Source organism: Parasteatoda tepidariorum, chromosome 5 (genome assembly GCF_982258835.1).
Source record: "Parasteatoda tepidariorum strain Cologne lab strain chromosome 5, Ptep-v5.0, whole genome shotgun sequence".
NCBI classification, from domain to species: Eukaryota; Metazoa; Arthropoda; class Arachnida; order Araneae; family Theridiidae; genus Parasteatoda; species Parasteatoda tepidariorum.
In genome coordinates, this window is record NC_141759.1 from 28,646,484 (window position 1) to 28,670,188 (window position 23,705).

General features: G+C 29.3%; 1 protein-coding gene across 1 annotated transcript; it reads left to right on the plus strand.

Annotated features, from left to right (window-relative positions):
• Positions 1-1,415: 1,415 nt before the first annotated feature.
• Positions 1,416-23,628, plus strand: Atg14 (autophagy related protein 14). The gene is made up of 10 exons (XM_043052152.3): positions 1,416-1,792; positions 2,430-2,492; positions 3,892-3,934; positions 6,236-6,317; positions 13,995-14,229; positions 15,757-15,926; positions 18,421-18,613; positions 20,182-20,355; positions 22,527-22,692; positions 23,420-23,628. Exons 1-10 carry the CDS (start codon positions 1,554-1,556, stop codon positions 23,483-23,485), a joined length of 1,431 nt encoding a protein of 476 aa, XP_042908086.1. The 5' UTR covers positions 1,416-1,553; the 3' UTR covers positions 23,486-23,628.
• Positions 23,629-23,705: the final 77 nt, after the last annotated feature.

The window sequence follows — 23,705 nt, forward strand, 5'->3', positions numbered from 1 at the left end:
GGTACCATCTTTCTGAACAGAACGAAAAGCTCTTCTTATTAACTCAACCCAGAAATCAAAGTGTGAGCTTTTTTATTTTGTGAATGTAATGAAACACCCTTATTATGCTTAATTCAATTCAGAGATCAAAGTAATTAACAATTTAAGTATCAGAATACAATCATATTCATGAAAGTTATAAGAATAATTTATTTTAATGAAGATTAAATTAAAGTAATCAAATTTGTGTTACATGCGAAGGAAAACCACGAAAAAGTCTTTTAAATTGCTTAATAGTAATAGGTTTCCAGCTTAATGTTGATTATCGCAATAAAATTATTTTTTAATAATCAATAATTTTTTTTTAATCATCTTTGATAAATAGTAAATGCTGTGAAATGCTCTAAATTTTTTTTGTACTTTTTTGAATTTTTGTAGGCCACCCAGATATCAAAGTTACTTGTAATTTAAATACAGGAATGAAATTATATTTTGAAAGACTTCTTGAATGAAAATAATTAGAATTTAGATTACGCACAAATGAAAACCATGAAAAAGTTTTAATAACTAACTAACTGAACGCTAACAGGCAATTATGAGACTCTATCTCAGCAATTATTAACATTTTCCAATTTATTGTTCTTCATGAAATTAAATGCTTTGGGCAGCTTAGATTGCTTATAAAACTGTTCTATTTTATTTTAATTATTTTATTTATTTTTTAGTTACTTTTATATTTTTTATATATTTTTAATAAGCACTTAAATTGTTTTTTTAATATTTATTTCAAGTATTTGAATTTCAGAACAATATAAAAATCAATTTTTTAAAATACATTAATTTTTTCATTTAAAATTTACAAATTATAAATCTTTAAAAAAAATTTGTTCAGATTTTTCTGGCACAGAGACAGAATGTTATTATTTATCATAACAATTTATGAAAATCAAATAAAAAAAATAGAGACCGGTGATGTGTCCAATGTTTCGTTCACCCTGACATCTGTTTGGTACAGTGATTGATCTTTCCATCTTTATGTCTTTGTTTGAGTATACGCAAGCAAAGGAGAGGATACAAGCATCTATATTCATTGTCTACGAAGTACTTCGATTGGTTTAAATAAATTATCAAACTGAGCATGCGCGTTATTAAAATTCTGCCAAGCAAAAATGCTAAAAGCGCCATTCTAGTAAACCTGACAAAACGATTAAGCGATAACGATGAAAACGATGATGTAATCGACCAATCAAATGCCTCTATTTATTAAAAAAGCGGTCAGCCAAGCAACAGCCTAATTTTTATATTAATTATATTAAAATAAAAAATAAAAACCTTCTCTTTCAATCAAATTTTCGATTTGAGCTTGATGAATCATCTTATTTTTTATTTAATAAAAATTTTAATAATGTTTCGTATTTAGCGCTACCTAGTGTTGGTTAGGTTAGAATCATACATGTCATACAGAGAGATGTGTGTCAGAGTGTTACCTCTAATTTGAGTTTTCAAAACAAAACACAACACAAAACAAAGACGGACGAGAAGAGTAATACGAATTTGAAAATGTATTAACTTTAATGGCGAACTCCAAGAGAAATAAATATGAATACACTTTTTCTGATTTAGATTTCCACGAATGCATTGTTGTAAATGATGCAACGGAGAATAAGCTAGACGGAATTCATACAAGATGTCCATTATGCAATGAATTTTCGAAAAACTTTTATTGTGCTGATTGCGTTAGGAATGGAAATTTCACATACTCGAAAAAAAAATGTTTAGAAAGGTCTTTCATGTTTAGCCATCTCCTGTCAAGGTCTTGTATACTTAAAAAATTTAATTTTTGTCTAATTTAATATTTTTTGTCTTGTATAAATATTTTTTCCTTGTTTGTGTATATTAATTAAATGACTCAATAAAATAGTCTTTTTTTTTTTTTTTTTTTAAAGTGTATAACCTAATATACACGACTAAATATACATTTTAGGGACATTTTATTTTTAAGCAGATTAATTGCTTAAATATAATTATACAATATAAAAAAATTTTGCGTTTAATATAACTAATGATAAATTACTTAATTTTTTAAAATAATAAATAAATTTAAAAATTTATGCTTAAAGTTTGTTACAAATATTTTTTACTATCTTCAGAAATATATTGCTTACAATTTTGATCTATATTATTTTTTCCTTTACTCTATTTTATCTGGCTCTTTTACTTTGTTTAGTTTTTAAAATGAAATGTTTGATGTATAGCATAATTAATGAAGAACTCTCAGAAAATTAAGGGCTAGGATATTTTATAAATAATGACTGTTTAAAAAATTTTGCTCGGTTTACATATACTTTAAGAATGTGATAACTAAATAATAGTTAAGTATTTATTGTTAAAGTAGTTGAAATATTTCCATTATCTATTTCTTCATATTGATTAATTGTTTTGTTTTTTAGGTTTGCTGACAAAAAGCCTAAAAAATATAAATTGGAAGAAGAAAAATCCGTAATTCTAGAAAGGTTTGTGTTTTTATTCTTTAGAGCAATTGAAAAGAACCTGATCAAATATTGATACGGTTTTGAGCTACTTGTTTTCTGTTATATACAATTCGCGATCGGAATACACCATCTGTAAAGGACTGGTTCCATGTATTGATCCAAACCCTTCCCTCTTTTCAGTTGTATGGGAATGTTCTACAATATTTTCCGTAATAAACTATCACAAATATTTTTTTTTAAATTTTCACAATACTTTCTTATAGAACTATTTTAAAATGTAGTTTTCAGTTCCATATAATTGCCTCACATAGAAGTTTTCAATCTAATCTATTTGAAAATAGAGACAGAAACTAACACACTTCCATTTATGACTCTCTACACGCTTATAGTGAAAGCATTGGAAGTGTTGCCATAGGTAGGGTATTCTGCTCTATGTCTCCTGTAGCCATTTTGATTGGCAATACATAAAATGTCTCACTAAATTTCTATTAAAAACTTGTTTCTCTATGGGGATGGTAATTAATTGGTACCCACTGTAAAATACTGAGTTCAATCGGTAGTGTTTGATCATCATGCTTAACATGAGGAATATCAAAGATATTTATGATTGTTGTTTTGTTAATTTACGTCGCACTAGAGCTGCACAATGGGCTATTGGCCACGGTCTGGGAAACATCCCGGAGGATGATCCGAAGACACGCCATCACAATTTTGATCCTCTGCGGAGGGGGTGGCGCCCCCGCTTCGGTAGCCCGACGACCTGCGCGCGAAGTCGAGCACTTCGCGGTAGCACAGTTTAACGAGGACCCATACCGCACACCCTCGGTCCCTACACAGACTGATCCAAGTGGTCACCCACCCGCACACTGACCGTAGCCAGTGATGCTTGACTTCGGTGATCTGCTGGGAACCGTGTCTTAAGGATCAGTCCACTGCGGTAAGATATTTATGAGATTAATTATAGAAATTATAAACAATGTATGAAACTGAATAATTTAATTGAATAAGTTTAAGATTAGAAAAATAGAGTTTCGAAACAAATTTGATTTAGATAACTTTAAATAAGTGCCTTTTTTTTTATCTATTAGTTTATATGAAAAATAGTGGCACAATTGCAACAGATTCAGTTAATGAATGATAAAAAAATTAAGAAAAACAAAAAAATAAATGTGAAATAAAAATTTTTTAATAAACAATAAAAAAATTAAGAAAACAAAAATTTAATTAACTATTAGTTTGCTTTTGCTCTGTCTCGTCTGTGGAAATGACTTGTATTTTCGTTAAATAGGTCATAAATTGATATATATATATATATGAAACTATAAAAGGTTGGTGTTTTCCTGTGTCAAAAAAAAAAATTTATGTATTAAATAATTTTTTATTGAACATTTGAATAAATTTTTTGTTTTTTTCCTTCCAGATATGAAACTGCTCTTGCCAAAAAGAAAGAAATAGAAGATTTGGTAAATAATATTTTTAAATTTCAAAAATGTTGTGTTTTAATTTATTCCTCAAGACTGATTGTGACATAGGAACAACAAAATTCTGATACAAATTTTTATTTTTGGGATGTAAAATTATGTAGGATGTCGTTTTCTATACATTATATGTTTGTTTCTATACCTTCTATGTTTTTTTCAATACCTTCTATGTTTGAAAATATGCTTCAAGTTTGGGCATGTCTGAGATTCATAATAAAAATTTTATAAACTTTTATACTACTTTTAAGCCAGTATTTGATTCAGTTATTAAAAGTATAAAAAATTTAAAGTATAAAATTTTTTAACAGTATAAAAAATTTAAAATTTATGAAGTATACAAAATTTACAGTGATCTTCTACTTCTGTTCTAACATTAAATGGCTTTTAGTCACCTTAAGATTTTGATTTCCTTTTTTAATTATTGTTTTAGTTCCCTTGGAATTTCTTTCGGTGCTATTCCAGGTGTTAGAATATTGTTCCCTGACGGGTTGATGAAATGCAAATGGAGTTAGTGGGGCAAATTTATGGCTTTTAAATGACACAGTGAGAAATTCTGTTAAGTCTGGTAGTAAACAAAATGTATTCAATGCAACGTGAATGTTTCTCAAGCAAGCACTGTCAGGGGTTAGGATAACATTAGTGAGCAAGGGGCAGTGCCCTCTCTTATATCTTAATTCTTGTCTGTAAAAATATGTTCTATCACAAAAGGTATTCATTAAATATAATTTAGTGATTCTAAGTAATACTTCGTATTTTTAGCTTGATTGTACTCAAATTAAAGTTCTTCGTGCTCTGACCTTCAAAAGCAAGCCTGAACTCATTTCTGTTCTATACCAATATATTTGCCTACAACGATGAAAAACTAAAGTTTTTCTTTTCTTGTTTGCTCATCTCAATTTAGATCAGGGACAAACTGTTGAGAAAAAAAAATTTACAAGAACTTATTTGGTCTCGCAAACCATTGTCAATACAACTTTGACATACAATTGTTTTGTTTTTTTTAAAGCTGATATTTTCTAATTATAATGTATTTTTTTCTCCGTTGCTGAATCTTAAATGGGTTGCAAATAACTCTTTTTAATTACATGCTATAACTATCTTATTAGTAAACTTCAATTTGCATGTTTTAAATTTAAAAATAAAATTTTCTGATAAATCTTGAAAATTTTGCAGTGTATGTATGTGTATTAATGAATATAAATATGTATTTCATTAATAAAATGTTATACATAATTGTTACATAGTAATTGCTACATAATTTTTTGATAATCCATTTTAAATTTAATTTTTTTACTAAATTAAAAAAAAAAATAATTTAATTTTAGAATATTACTATACAGGCATTGCCCATTTTGACCCATAATACTGTTTCAAATATTAATAAAAACATAAAAGAATGAAAATTTTTGAATTTTTTTGTATTAGAGTACTTAACTTATTCAAAAAAACAAACTTTTTCATTATATCTAATTTTTAAAGAAGTAACTTTATTTCTTAAGTAAATAAAATCTTTTGATTTTCTGTTTGTTTTCCCTGTTTTGTATTTGTTGTAATAATTTGTCTGTAATCTTTTATCTATGTCTGTCTTGATTTATTTACATTAAATATTTCCGGTTACTTATTCTTATCTTTACTATGCATCTGAGTAAAAAAAAAATTTAATTTTTGTCATTCATCTCAATACAATTAATCTAAATACACTCCTTATTTTTACAATTACAACTTCATGTTAAGAGGACACTAAACTAGCAGAGAAACATTTTGTAGCAAATTATCTTTCACTTATATAAGTAATTTAAATTTTAAAGTATAGGAAAAATAAGTTCAAGTAAACCTAGAGTAAACCATGAAACTAGAGTAAACCAGAACCTAGTAACCATAATCATGAACCATTTCTTAAAAGTACTAAACGTTAACAGTTTAGAGTAAGATTTTGCAGTAGGGAAGTAATCCTAAAATAATTTTTTTTTGCATTTTGATATTATGAAGGAAAAAAAATTCAAAATTGAAACTTTATGATTCACTCTAGGTTTACTAGTGCTCACTTTTCTCTAAACTTAAAAGACCAATCAAAATTAAACAGAATTTGTGACGAAAAGTCCTCTTAAAATTACTCCTAAACATGAAATTGTTTAGTTTTTATATCTTGCCCTCAGAAAGTATATGAGCATTCCTGCTTAATAAATGTATTGTAAGAAAAAAAAATAGAAAGCACTAATTAAAAAAAATATATAATTTTAACATACACTATATATTAATATATTTTTAATATATTTCTTTTAGAAGCTTAGCATCCAGTTTGCTAAAGAAAAAGTTAAGAACTTAAAGAGAAATATAAAAGATGTCAAAATTGAAATCTCAAAAGGTATGCTTTCAATTTCTCATTTATTTTGATATGGATAAATTCATTACCAGTGTATGAATTTATTCTGGCAATTTTATTCATTTCTGTATAAAATAAAAATGTATACGAGAGAATACATTAAAAAAAATATCTCTAAATTAGACTGTTACAAAACATATTTTGTCTTCAAAGTATTTTTTTGTCATTAAAAAATTCATTTAAAAACATTGCATCTTTTAGCATGCATTGAATGAAATAAATTGAAAATGCAAACCTGCTAATTATAAAAATGATGTACATAAGTTGATGATGACCTGCTATCTATGCAAATGATGTAGATATATATATATACGATGATGATCTGCTATCTATACTAATGATAACTATCTTATAAAAGTTTCAATTGATTAGAATTGAATTAATCAAATTCAAAAGTTGAAAAGATTAGAAAAATGTGTGTTTCACAGCTATTGTTTTTACAGTTAAACATGTTTTTTTTTACCCCAACTTGACACCTACTCATATAGTGAAATTTAATCTATTTACTAGTATAATATTCAATTAAATTTTTTAAAAATTGCAAGTATTACACTTCAAACCAAGAGTTAAGGTTTTAAATTGTTTAAAGGTTTATACGTGTTCAATAATGAACACAACTCTGGCAAGGACAACAAATCAACTATACTTCATTACTGTTTTCTAGAAACTAAAATATTAAGGGATATTTTTCTTTAGTTTATGCAGGAATCCAAAAGAGACACTGTTATGTCAGTTTAAAATGCTGTAATAGTTAAATTTTTGTTCTCTAGGCTTTTATCTTAATGTTTTTATTTAAAGAATGTAAATGTTTGAATTTTTTTATCATTTAAAATTTTTCTCAACCTTACTCTTGATTGAAAAATGTCTGTGGTGTTTGATGTAATTTAATCTAATTATTCTCTTTTGACATTTATCTTATTTATTACTATGTCATGTTTTATAATTATTGCATACCATTCTTGAATAGTTTTATTACCAAATTCTGTTATTTTTTGCCAGGGTTGACATAATTTAATTGATTTAACTTATGCAAACCATGACAACAAAAACTTAACTTGTGCAAAAACACCGAAAACACATTTTTTAAGGTAAAAATTTTTTTTCTTTATTTTTATGATAGTAATATTTTTTTATGTCTAACTTTATTGTCAGGGTCACGTGATGTAATAACACGCATTTTCTGATGTTGCGAGCTAAAAGCTTGATATTATAGATATGATCATTTTTTTTTGTTTTGGTTTTTTTTTTGAACAATGGATGAAAAAGAATAATAAAATGGTGAATTAGTTTTGTAGAATTTTGCGTTATTTCTTTTGTAAAAGGTTACGACTGACAAATGTGCGGGGAAACCCCAATGGATTTCGAAATAAAAGATTGGTAGTTGTTTGTTCTATGAATTTCAAGTTGTTTGATGGAAGATAGTGAGTTATTTAGATTGTCTTGAAATTGGTTTAGGAAGTGGCATTTTTTTTTGTAAGAAGGTGCAGTTTAGAAAGTAGTAGGTGAAAAATGGCATTTTTAGGAAGAGCTTTAAAAGTAGATTTGAAGTGTTTGGCGGAAGAGTTAGGAGAAACGGCAACGGAAGACATGAGAGTTACCGAATTAAAGAAGATTATATTGGCAAGTACGGAGTACGAAGAGGAGTTTGTGAAGGAATTATTAAAAAGAATAGTTAGTGGAAGAGAAGAAATAAAGCGCCAACAAAAAGAAGATGAAATTAGGCGACAAGAATATGAAATTAAGCAACAGGAAAGGGAAGACGAATTAAAGCGGCGAGAACAGGAAAGGGAAGATGAATTAAAGAGGCGAGAACAGGAAAGGGAAGGTGAATTAAAGCGGCGAGAACAGGAAAGGGAAGATGAATTAAAGCGGCAAGAAAAGGAATATGAATTGGAGAGGTTGAAGATAGAAGCTTCATTGGTACATACTGGTACTATAGGAGAGCCGAGCAGCTCTCGAAATGAAGAAACAAGAGAACATGTACCTGGTGGATTGCAAAAATTAATGCGTACTTTTGATCCAAAAGAAGGTGATATAAGTTTTTATCTAATATTGTTTGAAAGACAAGCACGAAGAGTCCATATAAAAGAAGAAGATTGGGTAACGCACCTTGTTGGATTATTGCCTCTAGAAATGGCGAATTTAATTGCAAGGGAGCCTGAAGAAAAAGCAAATGATTATAAACATGTAAAATGTATGTTATTGAAAAGGTTTAAATTGAGCCCAGAAGCATTTAAAATAAAGTTTAAGAGACATTGTAAAGCGGCTGAGAGCACTTGGCGAGATTTTGGATTTGAATTGGCGAACTATTTTAACGAATGGGTTTCGGGACTAAAAATTAATGATTTCGACAGCCTGAAACAACTTGTCATTGTCGAACAGATAAAAGAACGAGTACCTGGAGACATACAAAATCATTTTATTGATGAGTGGAGTAGAATTTGCTCAGTTGACACACTTGCTGAGAAGTTAGATGAGTACGAGAATGCAAGGAAATATAACCAAACTACTAAATTCATTGCTTCTCAACCATATAGGAACTTATACCGGGAAAAACCAAACATGGTTAGTAGAAGATATCATACATTTGGTGAAGGATATAAACATGAGCATAACAACCATGGCAGAATTGATAAGCGGAGTTCTTCCCAAAATCCAGTCACATGTTTTAATTGTGGACGAGTAGGACACTTGGCACGATTTTGTCGAGATAATAAAGAGAGGAGAAGAAACATTGAAGGCAAAGTGGCCGAGGTTCAAGTATCGGAAGGGCAAGTATCCGAAGTTAAGGTACTCAGAAATGGAAATATCGAAAGCAAAGTAGTCACTGCAAGATTTAACGGTGAAGTCATGATAGGAAACAAAAAATGTAAAGGCGTTCAACCAAAAATAGCTGCCCTTAAGAAAGTTAGAATTTCATATAATGGAAATGAATACGAAGCTGTAGTAGATTCTGGTGCACAAATAAGTGTATTTAAAAACGATATAGTGGGTAAGGAAGTGGATTACAAAGGACATATAATACTACAACCTGCGTTTGGCGAAAGTCTAAAAGCTGAATTAAAAGAAGTGGAAATCGCTTTGGTAACGGAAGGATATATTACGCCTATAATTAAAACGATGATAGCAGCCGTCAATGGGTTAAATGCTGACATTTTGTTGGATGCTGAAACTTATGAGGCATTATTAGAACAAAAAAGAGTATACAATCCCAGTTTTACTGCTGCTATGAAGCTAAGATCAGATTCCCGAAAGGAGCAGTTATATATGAGTGCAAGTGACGGAGAAGAGCAGCAGGAGCCAACAGTAGGTGAATGCGGTGATAAAAAGAATGGAAATGAAACCGAACGATTCAAGATACAACAACAAAGTTGCGATACTCTCCAAGAAGCATGGAAATTGGGGAAGCAAAATAAAGGAGGGTATGTGATACAAAATAATATACTATGCCATGAAGAGCTGTTGGACGGGAATAGAATACAACAATTAGTAATTCCCGAAATTAGAAAAGGTAAAATACTAGAAATTGCCCACGAGTCAGTATTCGGAGCACATCTAGGAGCTCGTAAAACAATTCAAAGAATTAAATTTTCCTTTTATTGGCCAGGGATGGTCAAGGAAATTAAAGCTTATTGTAGCTCATGTCATGGGTGCCAAGGTAGAAGAGTTGTTCGTTCAGTAGACAAAATTCCGATAACACCTGTGTCACGTCCTGAACTTCCATTCCAAGTGGTGAACGTAGATCTAATTGGTCCTCTAGATCCAGTATCAGCACAAGGACATAAATATATCCTTTGTTTGATGGACCAACATTCAAGATGGCCTGAAGCAGTCCCGCTCAAATCGTTAACGGCAAGGAATACATGTGAAGCACTGCTCGAAATATTCTGTAGGACAGGAATTCCAGAAGTAATCGTGGTGGATAATGCGACAAATTTTACGGCAAGTTTAACGCAAGAGTTTTTGAAGGTTTTAGGAGCTTGTCCGCGATTTTCAACGCCATACCATCCGGAAGGGAACGGATTGATTGAAAGATGGAACCAAACTTTCAAAAATATGCTACATCACATTATTAGAGAAGTAGGAAGAAATTGGCATCGACATATACCATTTGTACTATGGGCTTATCGAGAAGTTCCAAATGCAACTACAGGAGTACCACCTTTTCTGCTAATGTACGGGAGAGAACCGAAAGGCCCGTTATCTATCTTGAAGTCAATTTGGGCCGGAGATATGTTTTTACCTTTGAATATGAAAGGATCAGCGGAGGAATATTTAAAAGAGTTAAAAGGAAAATTAGAAATAGCAACCGAAAAGGCAAGGTTAACAAGTGATGTGCAACAAAGTAATTATGCCAAATATTACAATAGAAGGAAAAAATACCGGGAATTTGCGCCAGGAGATCAAGTACTTGTGCTAATGCATGATTCATCCAATTCATTATATGCCAGATGGATAGGTCCAGTAAAGGTAATTAGAAGAGTGAAACCGAATTCGTATTATTTGCAAATGCCTGAAGGAAATTTAAGATTATTGCATGTTAACAAAATGAGAGAATACAAAGCGAGAATTCAAACAGTTGGAGTTGTCTATGATATTGATGATGAATTTGGGGAAATATACGAAACACCAACTCTTCCTACAGATGTGGAAAGCTATGAAGCATTGAAAGGATTAAATTTGGATTACTTACCCAAAATGCAACAAAATCAATTGAAAGATCTTTTACATAGACGCAAAACGTTGTTTTCGGGGAAGATAAGGATAGCTAAAGTTGGGAAACATGCGATAAAGCTGAAAGCTGAGGAGGATACGATGAAACCAAAAACGTATAAGATACCAGAAAACTTAAAGGGGAAAGTGGATGCACAGATCAATGAATTGCTAGCGTTAGGACTGATTGAACCGGTGGTAAGTGAGATAGCACACCCGGTAGTATGTGTTCATAAGAAAGACGGAACAATCAGGTTATGCATTGATTTCAGAAGTTTGAATGCTCTTACCGTTCCGGATGCATATCCAATGCAAAATATGATGGAGTTGAATTTCTTAGTAGGAAAGAAGAAATTCATTACTGTGCTAGATATGTTGAAGGGATATTGGGCTATACCGATGGAGAACGGCAGCAAACACCTCACAGCATTCCGAACTCACCGAGGCCAGTACCAATGGAATGTATTACCCTTTGGATTAAGAAATGCTGCTGCAACCTACCAAAGAGCTATGTCTAAAGTGGTTCAGTCCATGTCTGATTTCACTTGTGCTTATATCGATGATTTAGCAGTATTTTCTGATACGTGGGAGGAACATTTGATTCATCTTGAAGAAGTTTTTAAGAGATTGGAATATTTTAATTTCTCCGTGAACTTGAGAAAGTGCGAATTTGCTAGACAAAAGGTTAAATACTTAGGACATATTATTGGTTCAGGTAAACATGCTCCTGACAAAGAACGAATAAGAGTAATACAGAAATTAGAGGCACCCAAAACCAAAGAACAACTGAGAAGTGCTTTGGGATTATGCAACTTTTACAGGCAGTATATTCCAAACTTCGCAAAGATTGCTCTCCCACTAACAGAGCTTACTAAAAAGAAAGTTCCTAATGAGATTCCTTGGAGCGAAGAAGCTGAGAAGGCATTCAAGGAATTGAAGACGTCGCTATGTAAGATCGCAGAGTTACAAGTCCCAGACATAGAGAAACCATACTACTTGCATACGGATGCATCTCAAAATGCGGTCGGATGTTGTTTAGGTCAGTTAGATGAAGAAGGAAATATTCGTCCCATAGCTTTCGGTAGCCAGAAGCTGAATTCAACTCAACAGAAATGGTCTACAATTGAAAGGGAAGCTTATGCTATTATTTGGGCTTTGCAGAGATTTGAAACCTTACTCTGTGGTGCTAAGATTATTTTATTAACTGATCATAATCCCCTAGTATTTCTGACGAGTGCGACACCCCAAAGCCCGAGGTTGCAGAGATGGGCGTTAGCCATTCAACGCCATGATATTGAGGCAAGTCACATCAAAGGATCGAAACTTAGTAATGCAGATGCATTGTCCAGACTGTAAATATAAACTAAAATAAGACTCTGAACATTTTTTCCTATTATTATTATTAGGTGATTAAAGTAAATACCTAGTGTTAAGTTAAACCTAAGATTCAGTGAATATTTGGGTGAATGTGAAACATAGTTTGTTTATGTGTAAAGTGTGACCCTTAAATTATTTGCCATATTCGATCTTTGGATCTAATATGACTCTGGGGGGAAGGTGTCAGGGTCACGTGATGTAATAACACGCATTTTCTGATGTTGCGAGCTAAAAGCTTGATATTATAGATATGATCATTTTTTTTTGTTTTGGTTTTTTTTTTGAACAATGGATGAAAAAGAATAATAAAATGGTGAATTAGTTTTGTAGAATTTTGCGTTATTTCTTTTGTAAAAGGTTACGACTGACATTTATCAATAGTGAAGATTTAAACTAAGGAATAAGGATAAAGAGATAATATAAAAAGAGATAGATAAAAATAGAGTGTAACTTTTAAATTATAAATTTTCATTTGCTTTTTTAGTATTAGTTAATAAATAATTTAATTAAACTCAAATAATTTTATATTTATTTAAGAACAAAGTGATTTTAAAACTTATGAATTTGTTGTTTGTTTATTGTTTTAAAGTCATATTTAAATAAGCTCCAGAGCTAAAATATTTTCGATAGGTTAGTTCCACTCCAAGCTAAAGATTCAGCTCTGCAACGATACCAGTAATTTTACTACAGATTTAAGCTTGTTTTATAAGTTTCAGATTTCAATTTTAAATTTTCACAATAAAAAAATAATAACATAATTATCAGCTCACTCAGTAAATACAAACTGAATTTAATTCAATAAACAGTTCAGTTATTTGTTCAGTTTTAAGTAAAGAATTGAATCTGAAGTCCTCCTTCATATTTGTTCTTAAATCATTGTAAATGTATTTTAATGCCGCGAATAGTTTTCTACAGCAATAGTATTTTAATTGTGAAAATGAATTTTAGGTATTAGTATGTTATAATTATTAGATATTGAAATGACAAGAATTACTAACCCAATTTTAAATAAAATTTACATTTAAAAAATTTAATTGAATTTAATTTATTTAAATAAAATTATTGCCCAGACACAAATTATCCATATTTATAAAATCATCCTGAAATTAAAAGCCTGAAAATCCTCAGTATATATTTTTTATATTAAGCCTTAAAAAGTTTAAATGACTCTTAAAAAATTTAAATAGCCCTGAAGAATTGGAAAATTTAGAGCTGCAGAATGTTGGTTTAAATTAATTTACTTTTGATTATGGGGCAAATCTTGAGTACCAAATTACTAAGATAGCATTTATACTGTGGTTAGTTATATAACAATGTTAGCAATTATATTGTTATCATTATTATTAATATTAAAAATAATAGTATATACATTTATAGTAGAAAAATAATAGTAGATGAGGAAATTTATGTATTTTAGTTTGTGTATTGTTATTAAATAAAGGATCATTAATACATTTAATTGCTAAAAAAATATATAGATATACAGTTCAAATTTTTAAAAATTAGATTTAAATGAAAAGAAAGCCTTTTTTTATCCAGGTTTAATCAACCTTTTTTTCCCCCACATAGGACAGAAAAGAATTGAAGTAATAAAAAGTAAGAAAAGCAAATTAAATCAGGAACAAGAAGAGCTTTCTCTACAGCAAAGAAAAAGGAGAGAAACAGTGAAATTGAATCATGCTAGACTAAGTATTTGTGAATCTGATCTTAATACCAAGCAATGTGCCTTACAGTCTGTTGTTAATTGTAGAGTTAAAGAATTAGTCACACATATTTTCCCTATATCTAAAGTTCCTCCACCTCGGTAAGTGAAAGTCATTGTTATTGGTATAAGAAAAATTAATTGCAAACTGTTTCGAATTTAGCAAAAACTTACTGGTTATTTGCATATTTTTTTCATTTATTCCTTTTTTTTTAACTCTTGTAGTTTAACTTTTTTTTTTCCATTTATATATTTAAAAAATGTATTGTACTTATTTACTAAATCTTGTGCTTGAAGATAATTTTATTTTTATTTATTGTGTGTAAAAAGCTCACATGATCAAGATATATATGTGTAACAATTAAAATAGAAAACTAGACATCTTAATAAGCCTAACAATGTGTATTCACATGTTGCTTTCTGGGTGTCTATCAATTTCGCATGAAGAAAAATATATTGATACTTATATTTAAAGAGCACCAAAAAAAAAAAAAAAGATATAATTTGTCAACATATCTCTCTCTCATTTTTTTTTTTTAAAGGTTGGCACTAAGAGTAGGTGATTCTATACTTATCTTCTATTTTTATCTTTATTTTTAATTACTTTTATTAAAAATAAAGATAAAAATAGAAAATAAGTATAGTATATACTTATATTTAAAGAGCACCAAAAAAAAAAAGATATAATTTGTCAACATATCTCTCTCTCTCTCTCTTTTTTTTTTTTTTAATTGCTTTTATTTTTTCTATACATTTTAAATTATTTAGCAAAAAAAGTCATTCACTCCACACATGCTGCAGTGATATTGATATATAGTCAGAAACTACCATTTCCATACATTGATTAGGATTTAAATGTTATTCTTTTTCTAGAGTATATTTTCTATGATTGTTTTTCATTTTTTATTATTATGATTTGTTTTTAATTTGTTATTAATTTTGATTTTTAACTTTTATTATCATTTTTATAGGATTTTTTTTTCTTTTTTAGATTAAAACTAGTAAATTTCCTGCATTCCAGATTTAAAAATTTTACTAATCCATGCCAATTTTTTTTTCTTCGTTCAAGCAAATTGATCAGAAATATTGCCTTGATTTATTAATATTTTTCTAGAATTATAATTTATTTTTATGCATTTAAAAATCATGTTTTATTGTTTATAATTTAAATAAAGTTTGTTTTTTGTTAGTTTTATGTTATTTCGTATTGCTAATTAACTATTATTCTAAAAAACAAATTATTCAGAACTACTAGAAAAAAAATCTATTAATATTTTGAGTTTCCCACTCATTTTGTTCATTATCAAATGTAACTCAGTTTAATATTAATTTCCTGTATATTGTATGTTATATAAATTAAATTATTGCTTTACATTTTCATGATTTTACAACTAATCTCTTTTGTACAATTAAACTTTCAAGTTATTGAAGTTCTTGGTAACGAATGCCTACTCTTTAAAAGTTGGTATTTTGCATTCAAATTGTTCCACAATAATATTTTTTAACTTTTGCTAAATTTGTCATTATATTGTATTTTAAAAGCTTTTATTTTAAAAAAGCTACATAGTTTAGTTGATTATTTTAAGAAAGGAAAAAAATACTGTCCACTCTAAAAGTTTGTATTTTTAGTTACCGAGGTGAAGGTCAGTTTGCGGAGACTGAGTTAGAAGAAGCTCAAAAAACCACCTATGTTCAAGGTCAATGGGTTATTGCTGGCAATCCAACGGATCAAATGCAATATAAAATAGTTGAGCCATGTATTCCTGTTACTGGAGATTATTCTGCTTATCCTACATGGTGTAAGTCTTATAAAAATTTGGTTTTAATTAATATCTTTAAAAATAGTTTTTTTTTTTTTTTTCGTATCAAAACTGCTTTTAGGCTTGAGGTTAAATGTTAAAGACCCATAAAGTTTAGTTTGATTTATCCCCTACTTAGGGGGACTGGCATGTAATTCAAGAAAAACTAAAGTAGAGCTTGGTCAGATAGTCATTTCTATAGTTCTGCTTTTGTAGTCAGTGTGATACTTTGTACGATTGATTGGAAGAACTTCTGAAAAACCAATTGAAAAAAAATATTTCTGTAACAACAAAATTTTGTAAAAAGGGATATTTTGTCAATTTTGACTTGGAAAGGTCTCTGTGTCAGCATTATTTGTTTAGTTGTAGTTGTTTAAACGTAATTGCAATTATTGATTCAAATCAAAGTTATTTTAAGACAGTTACTTAAAATAACTTTTATTACCCATCGTGACTTACTGACATTGGTAGTCCTTTTTTTTATTTCAAATTGACAGCATTTACTGTAAAAACTCACATTTACTAATCCATTTGGACTTAGAAAACAAGGAAAGCTGCCAATCAGAGAACTCAGCTCTGCTGAAAGAGACATCTATAAGGGAAATTTGAGGAACATTGTGGAAAAACTACTTGTGACAGCCTTGTTTTGTAGCAGGCTGTAGTGCCTTTAAAAAACCAGTTCTTTCTTAATCTGCCAAATTATTTAAATTATGTATCAGTGCTGTGAAATTATTTTGCCGGACATGCCCAAGCATGTAATAATTCGAATCGTTCATTTAAGTATTTTATCATAAATCCTGTAAATACCAATGAAGCTGTTCCTCAAATTTTGATTATAAATAGAAGTTTAACAGTTAGCTTTTTTGTTTTATTTCCCTAATCATACTTTTTTTTTTTATTAAAAGAAAGTTTCCCAAATTTTTACATAATAAAATAATAAATGCAAAAGTTGCAATCGAAAGCAAGTGGGTTATCCATTTAATAACTCTAAAGTTGATAACTGATTCAAATCTTTAAAGATATTCAAAAATGTAATAGTTGTTTTGTTTTTTTTATTATTATTATTGTAAAGTTTGTTTAACAATATAAAATGTATATGTTTTCTTTAACTGCTTTGTCTTTCTGTTATTAGATACAACTTAATGTTTATATTAACCTTCCGTTAGTCGCGCGCACCTCACAGGTGCATCCCTACTGCACTTCCACCTCCTTTGCCGTCAATAGATTTTTCCGGGGGTCGAGCCTAATGTTATGTTCCTAACTTTGGATTACTCAAATGTCCGTGTAAAACCGACCTTAGAACATGTCGATGGAGAGTTGGAACCGCTCAAATCACCCCTCTGGTGCAGCGCGACCATTGACGCAAGTATGATGGATATAATATTTTTATGAATTAAATATATATATTTTATCTCATTTTCTGTCCTTCTCAACGTAGCAGGTATAAATGGTCAAGTTATATACACAGAAAATGGTTACGGAGTAAAAAACCGCAGAACCTTCTTGCGTCAATTGGTTGAACATCTTGTGATGGAGGAAGAGATCCGACGCGAAAGCAAGAAAAATTTATCTTCGGTACTTCGTTAAATAAGATTTTTGATATTTATCTCTCTAAAGAGTCTTAAATTGGTAACAATTAACTATTTAAACTAGACTAAATTTCATTTGGCTTTCAAAAAATCAGAAACACCTCATAGGTGCAACGCGATTAACCATGTCGGAAACAAGTGCGCGACTAACGGAAGGTTAATATACATTCAAAAAGAAGTGCTTTGGCATGTAAAAGCTTCATTTGATGTGTTACTATCATATCGCAAACTAACATATGCAGTAGGGCATGTAACAATTTTGATTTTTTTTTTTTACCCTGTTATGTGTACAATTTGCATACAAACAAAATTTTAATAACATATTATAAATATATTTTTTTAATTTATGTTTATTTCATTTTTACCAATGCAGATTAAAAATTAATGATCCAGTCATAGTATGTGGTAGATATTGTATTTTGGTGTATTTTTAATTAAACTTTTCAATTTTTTATTTGATATTTTCATATTTATTTTCATAATCATTTTGATCTGTGTATTGTAGCTTACTAGACACAAGCTAAGATATAAATAACTAAAACTGTGAAATGTTATGAAATTATTCATAATTAAGAGTATTTGTGATTAGTATAAAGTATATTATAAAATAAATATTGCATCAAAGTGCTTTTTTATCTTTTATTTATTTCCTTTTTTTTTTTTTTTTTTTTTTTTTGTCTTAACTGGTTCTATAAAGTACCTTCATAGTAACTAATTTCTTCTTCCAATAATCTTAAATTCTCTTCGAAATTTGAGCAGTTTTTATAATGAGTTGTTTCTTGTTAATTTTGTTTCTTTATTGTTATTTTTTTAATATATTGTGTATGTGTTCTTTACAGCTTGCTTAACGGTTTTAAAAAAGTTGTCAGAAAAGTCTAAATTTTAATTTTTTTCTTTTCTTGAAGGTTCATCTTTTTCAAGCCTAACCTCTAGTGCAGATTATGTTGAAGGCATTTCTAGAGATAATCTCTCCAATGCAGATAAACATCTGTATGATGTTGCCTATGGCATTAGTGGTGCCCTTTCATACACAGCTCAATTAGTAAACATACTAGCTTTTTACATGGATGTTCATTTGCCAAAACGATCAAGTATTAAGTAAGTTGTAAAGATATTCAAAGCTGTGATTTTATCTGGAATATGTATTTTGATTATCTTTTTAACTTTTTGACATTTTGAAGATAATTAACCAATGTAATTCTTCTCCTGTATGACAACATTTTGTACTTGATTAAAAATTAAACCTAAAGGCATATCTTGTCGAGCCTATATTATCATTAGACTGGTTTAAACCAAGGTGTAAACCTAATGGTTTTTATTAGTTTTAAAAAATAACCATGTCTGGGATTATTTATTTCATTTAATAAGATTTCTTTCATTTGTGGAAGTATTTTTTACTTGCAATTCATTTTAATGAAAAGTATTTTAAGTTTTGTTATATTTATTATTTTTTAGAGAAAAATACTATATATATATATATGTACACCGAAGAGCCATTACCTTATGACCACCCTGCTAATAACATGTAAGACCACCTTTAGCCCTCAAAACTGCTAGCACCCGCCGTGGCATTGATTCCACAAGGTGCTGATAGGTAGTCTGAGGTATCTGGTACCAAGCGCTCACCAACTGGTCCTGCAATTCCCTCACATTTCGAGGGGGTAGCGTGGCCGCGCGAATTTGGTTTTCCAAGTAGGACCATAAATGCTCTATTGGATTAATGTCAGGTGAATTTGGGGCCAAGACATGACTTGAAAGTCTCTGGAATGTTCCTCGACAATTCGACCCTTATGACATGGTGCATTATCCTGTTGGTAAGCACCATCCCCCGCAATAAAAACAGTTGCCATGAATGGGTGAACCTGGTCTGCAACTATGTTCAAGTAGCTTACAGATGTCAGGGATTGTTCTATGAGGATTGTGGGTCTAATGTGCCCCATGAAAACATTGTTCCTGGGCGAAAAACCATGAAAACCTGGGCGAGCCCATTGTTATAGATGGAGGGTGGTCATAATGTAAAGACTCTTGAGTGTATATATATATATAAATCAATACTTTCATTATTTTGTATTACTCTATATATCATAATTATCATTATGAAATTTGGAAAAGACAATTTTTGATCTTTTACTGAATAATTTCAAAACTCATTTCATTATTTTTTAATATAAAAAAATTTACTCATCATAATCTACTTTGACTTTGAAAAACTATTTTTAAAGTACAAAAAAAAGCTTTTTACTGCTTTAGTTTTAATTCTGTAGTTTTGCAAAATGATATATCAAATTTTATTAATTAATATGTATATATGGAGATGCCAACTTGCTCCAAGACTGTGGATAATTATTTTCAAGTGCTAGTATTTAATGTATTATTCTTGTTTTATAAATTTGATTTTTAGGATTTTTACTCACCACTGTCTCTAAATAATTCAATGACTTTTCTGAAATGTCACTTAGCTGCAATTATGTTGTATTGAGTTGGGAAGTTTTAAAATTTGGAAAATAACCAAAAATCTACAAATTTTAATTTATAGTTCTCTACTGTTTGTTATTTATTTATTTTTTAAAATATTTTGTAAAGTCTGGTGCAGTTGGCATGTCTGTATATGTATAAATGCAAATATTCTAGAAAAAGTAATTCCTGAATCTGTTATTTATTTTCAGTGATTTCTATAGAGATGAATATATTCAAAGATTCTCTCCTAATGTTGCCAAACTGAATGCAAACATAATTAATCTTTGTCTATCACAGAATATCAATTTATCTGAGCTAAGTGCTCATAGAACTGTGTCTAATCTTCTATTGCTAATTGAATCGAAAAATAAGGACAGCAGGAGGTAAATACTGATTTTTTAAAAATTATAAATTTCCCTTGTATTTTTTATATTATAATTATAGGGATGAGTAGATGAAGGTATGTAACAGAAAGCATTTAATACTGTCTTAGATTTTACAGCCAGTTTTATCAGACTAATATTTTTGTTGAGTGAGCTTCTTCAGCATTTATGTCAGAGTTTAAGTAAGAACGTCTCATCTTTCCTTTATATACAACAAAAAATGTTAAATAACCCATTCTTTAGCTCAACCGTAAAAAAAAAAAAAAAAAATTCATTCGTAAACAGTGTTCAGTTTTCCAATGCATTCATGAAGAATGAAAAATATTTCTAGTTGATCTGTAAAGTTTTATATTTATGAAATTACGGTAATTGTCTCTCTTTGTATTTTCTAATTAAAAAATTTTTTATGTGTTTAGCACATTTGTTATCAAAGTTCTTCAATTCTTTTGAAATAGCATGCTAATTTATTTTTTATTTAAGAAAGAAAAAGGTAAGGTATTAGATTCTAGTTTTCTAATTCCGATTCAGTGATTAAAAAAGATAAGAAATATTTATCAATTTATATTTTGAAAAACATAAGAAATAATTATCTATTTATATTTAGTAATGTGATTCTCACAAATTATTTTTTATTCAATTGCATTCAATTTTAAAAATGTATTAAATACATTGGTGCCAATTTGTACAGTAGATGATAATTTTTTTTCTTAATGGTGGTAATATTTACATTTTAACTAATGAATTTTAATTTATTTCAATCAATCTGAACATTTGTAGATTAGATATGCTTTAAAGCTGCTGTTTCAAACCCCTGGGCCATGGACCAGTACTGGGCCATCCGAAGAACATTAAATTATTTCCAATTTATTTGCTGAGTTGTCTTTCTTTCGGGTTTGTACAACTTTCCGTGGATGAGAGGTTAACTGGGAGCTGTCACTTAGAACCACAGCAATGCTGCACATGTAATTAAGTTTTGTTTTGACGACGTGTATAAATACAATTAAACTCTTCCCTCAGAAATAAGTTTAGGGAGCACTGCTTTAACATGTTGACTGCCGCATCAAAGTTTCTGATCAGACTGCTTCACCAATATTGTGGTGACACTTATTTGACTACTTGCGAAAGATATCCGTATGCATTTTGAAAGATATTTCTCAGGAAGTAACAAAACCATTAAATTGTTATAAAAGTAATACAAAAATGGTTTATTAAGAAAATTATTGTGAGCCTCGTTAAAGCTTTCTTGCCCACTGAAAAATAAGTTTCCCATTTTTCTTTTCAAAATTTCAACAAATTGGGGTTAAGTTATACTCTTCTTTACTCAGCAAGCCTTCAAACTGATCATGTAAGTGGCGAGATAAGAATGGGGCGAGAAATTATTCTTGTGACTCGCATTATTAAATTCAGAGACTCACATGATTAAAATATGAGTGGGAGTAATTAACAGAATACGCTGTGTACAGCGATACACGTGTCCTGAAGGAGATTTCCCTGCAAACGTGTGCAGCAGTTAAAGTGTTGGTAATATAGTTTTAAGTTTATATTATAGTTAAGTTATTAAGTTTATATTATAGTTAAGTTAATAATAGTTTTAAGTATTATTAAACTTCTACTTTAAAAAAATCTTTCCCAACGACCTCAACAGTTGGCAGTTATGTAAATGACCTGAATTTTCATCTTTTTTTTACCATTTTCTAGTCAGGGGCATCAATTTCGGCAAAGAAAAGAATTTTGCACCTCCTATTCTAATGTGAATCTGGCGCTGAATTATTTTTTGTTATTGTATTCCTTCTCCCCATATTTCCTTAAATATTATGTCTTTAGTTCAATTGCCAAAATTTTCTATCTATTGTTCACAGGCTGTAGAACACTGTTGAAAGAAAAGTGATTAAATGACAGGCTTCAAATTTGTTTAAAAATAAAGAGACGTAAACAAATTATAGTTTATGCTATAAAAAAAATATTTTGAAGCTTATGCACGTAGATGGATTGTAAAAATTTCCATAATAGGATATTTTAAATCACCCAAGCTCAAAATGTAATAAAATGTAACAAGTTTCATTTTATTATTTTTCAAACTTTGAAGTTTTTATGATTGGTGTTATCGGCTGACTAAATTTTTATGATTGATATAACTGGGATTTGTATAAATAAGTGTTTTTATTCTCTAGGTATTTGAGCTTGGAAGAACAAGAAGAATTACTAGAATCGCTGGAAGATTCTATTTTCAAAGACTTACCTGAAATTGATGAAAGTGACAACGATAACAGTGAAGCCGAATTTGTCCATGTGTCTGATGAGGACATACTTGAAGTTCCTGAAACTGAACCTATACCAGTTAGTATTGTACAGAGAGTACAAAATTTTTTTAATAGGTTCCAAGTGATAATTTTTTTAATTTAAGTTAGCTTTAAAACTATGTACTTTATCACTTAAGTGAAAGGTTGTAGATTGAATTGTCATCAATTAAAAGATTGATGCTTTATTGTTAATTGCTCATAATAAAGGTTGAGTTTTCCAGTCTATTTAAATACGGTAATATCTTGTTACTATTTTACCATTTAATCAAATAAATCGCTATTTATAACTTGCAGTAACTTAATGTTAAAAACAAGGCTTGATTACTATATATCCCTAATTTTTTTTTTTTTTTTTAATATTCAGAGCTCCTTTTTGCCTGAAAGGGACAATTAATAACCTTTCAATGCTGTAAGTATAGCGTTAAAAAATTAGACTTACTTAAAAATTCCTCATTCAAGAACATTTATAAGCTTGCACAGATTATTCATTTAAATGTTACAATAATTATACAACTAGAAAGTTATGGTAATTTTTTCCGAAATTAGTAATAAATATTTTTTGCTCAAAGGATCCTTTCTACAAAATGCAAGATATTTTATTTTCATTTTAAGTGAGTCTATACAAAAGAGTTTCTGTATAACAAAATTTTAAAAATCTATGAAATTTGTTGGACAATTCTAAATCTGACTTAGAATTGTCAACGCTTTTTTGTTTTCCAATTTAACAAAAATTAAGAATTTTAAATATTATTTTCTCACTTTAGAAGCCCCCTGAATCCCTTTATTCATCTGTGGTCTCACTTTGGAAAGCTGCCATTGGACAGAAATAAATTTATCTGTGATTCCAGATCTGAAGAATTTGATATAAGTTAATATGTTGAACAAATGTGTACATACTGAAGTCATTTTTGTAAAGGTGCTCATTTTTAATGAATTTTAAACAATTTTTCATAATAAAATCACTTTCTTGTGACTTATTGATCATTTTTTTTTTAATTCTCAGTACAAAAATTACTTCTGAAGTAGTGCATTTTTTTCTCTTAATTTTTG

What these genes read in the sequence shown, in the direction of transcription:
- Atg14 (XM_043052152.3), top strand. Translation starts at nt 1,554, where the DNA reads ATGGCGAACTCCAAGAGAAATAAATATGAATACACTTTTTCTGATTTA. An exon ending in TTCTGCTTATCCTACATGGT is followed by an intron (nt 15,927 to 18,420) that starts GTAAGTCTTATA and finishes CTTTTCTTGAAG; the next exon opens with GTTCATCTTTTTCAAGCCTA. An exon ending in CTGAAACTGAACCTATACCA is followed by an intron (nt 22,693 to 23,419) that starts GTTAGTATTGTA and finishes TTCTCACTTTAG; the next exon opens with AAGCCCCCTGAATCCCTTTA.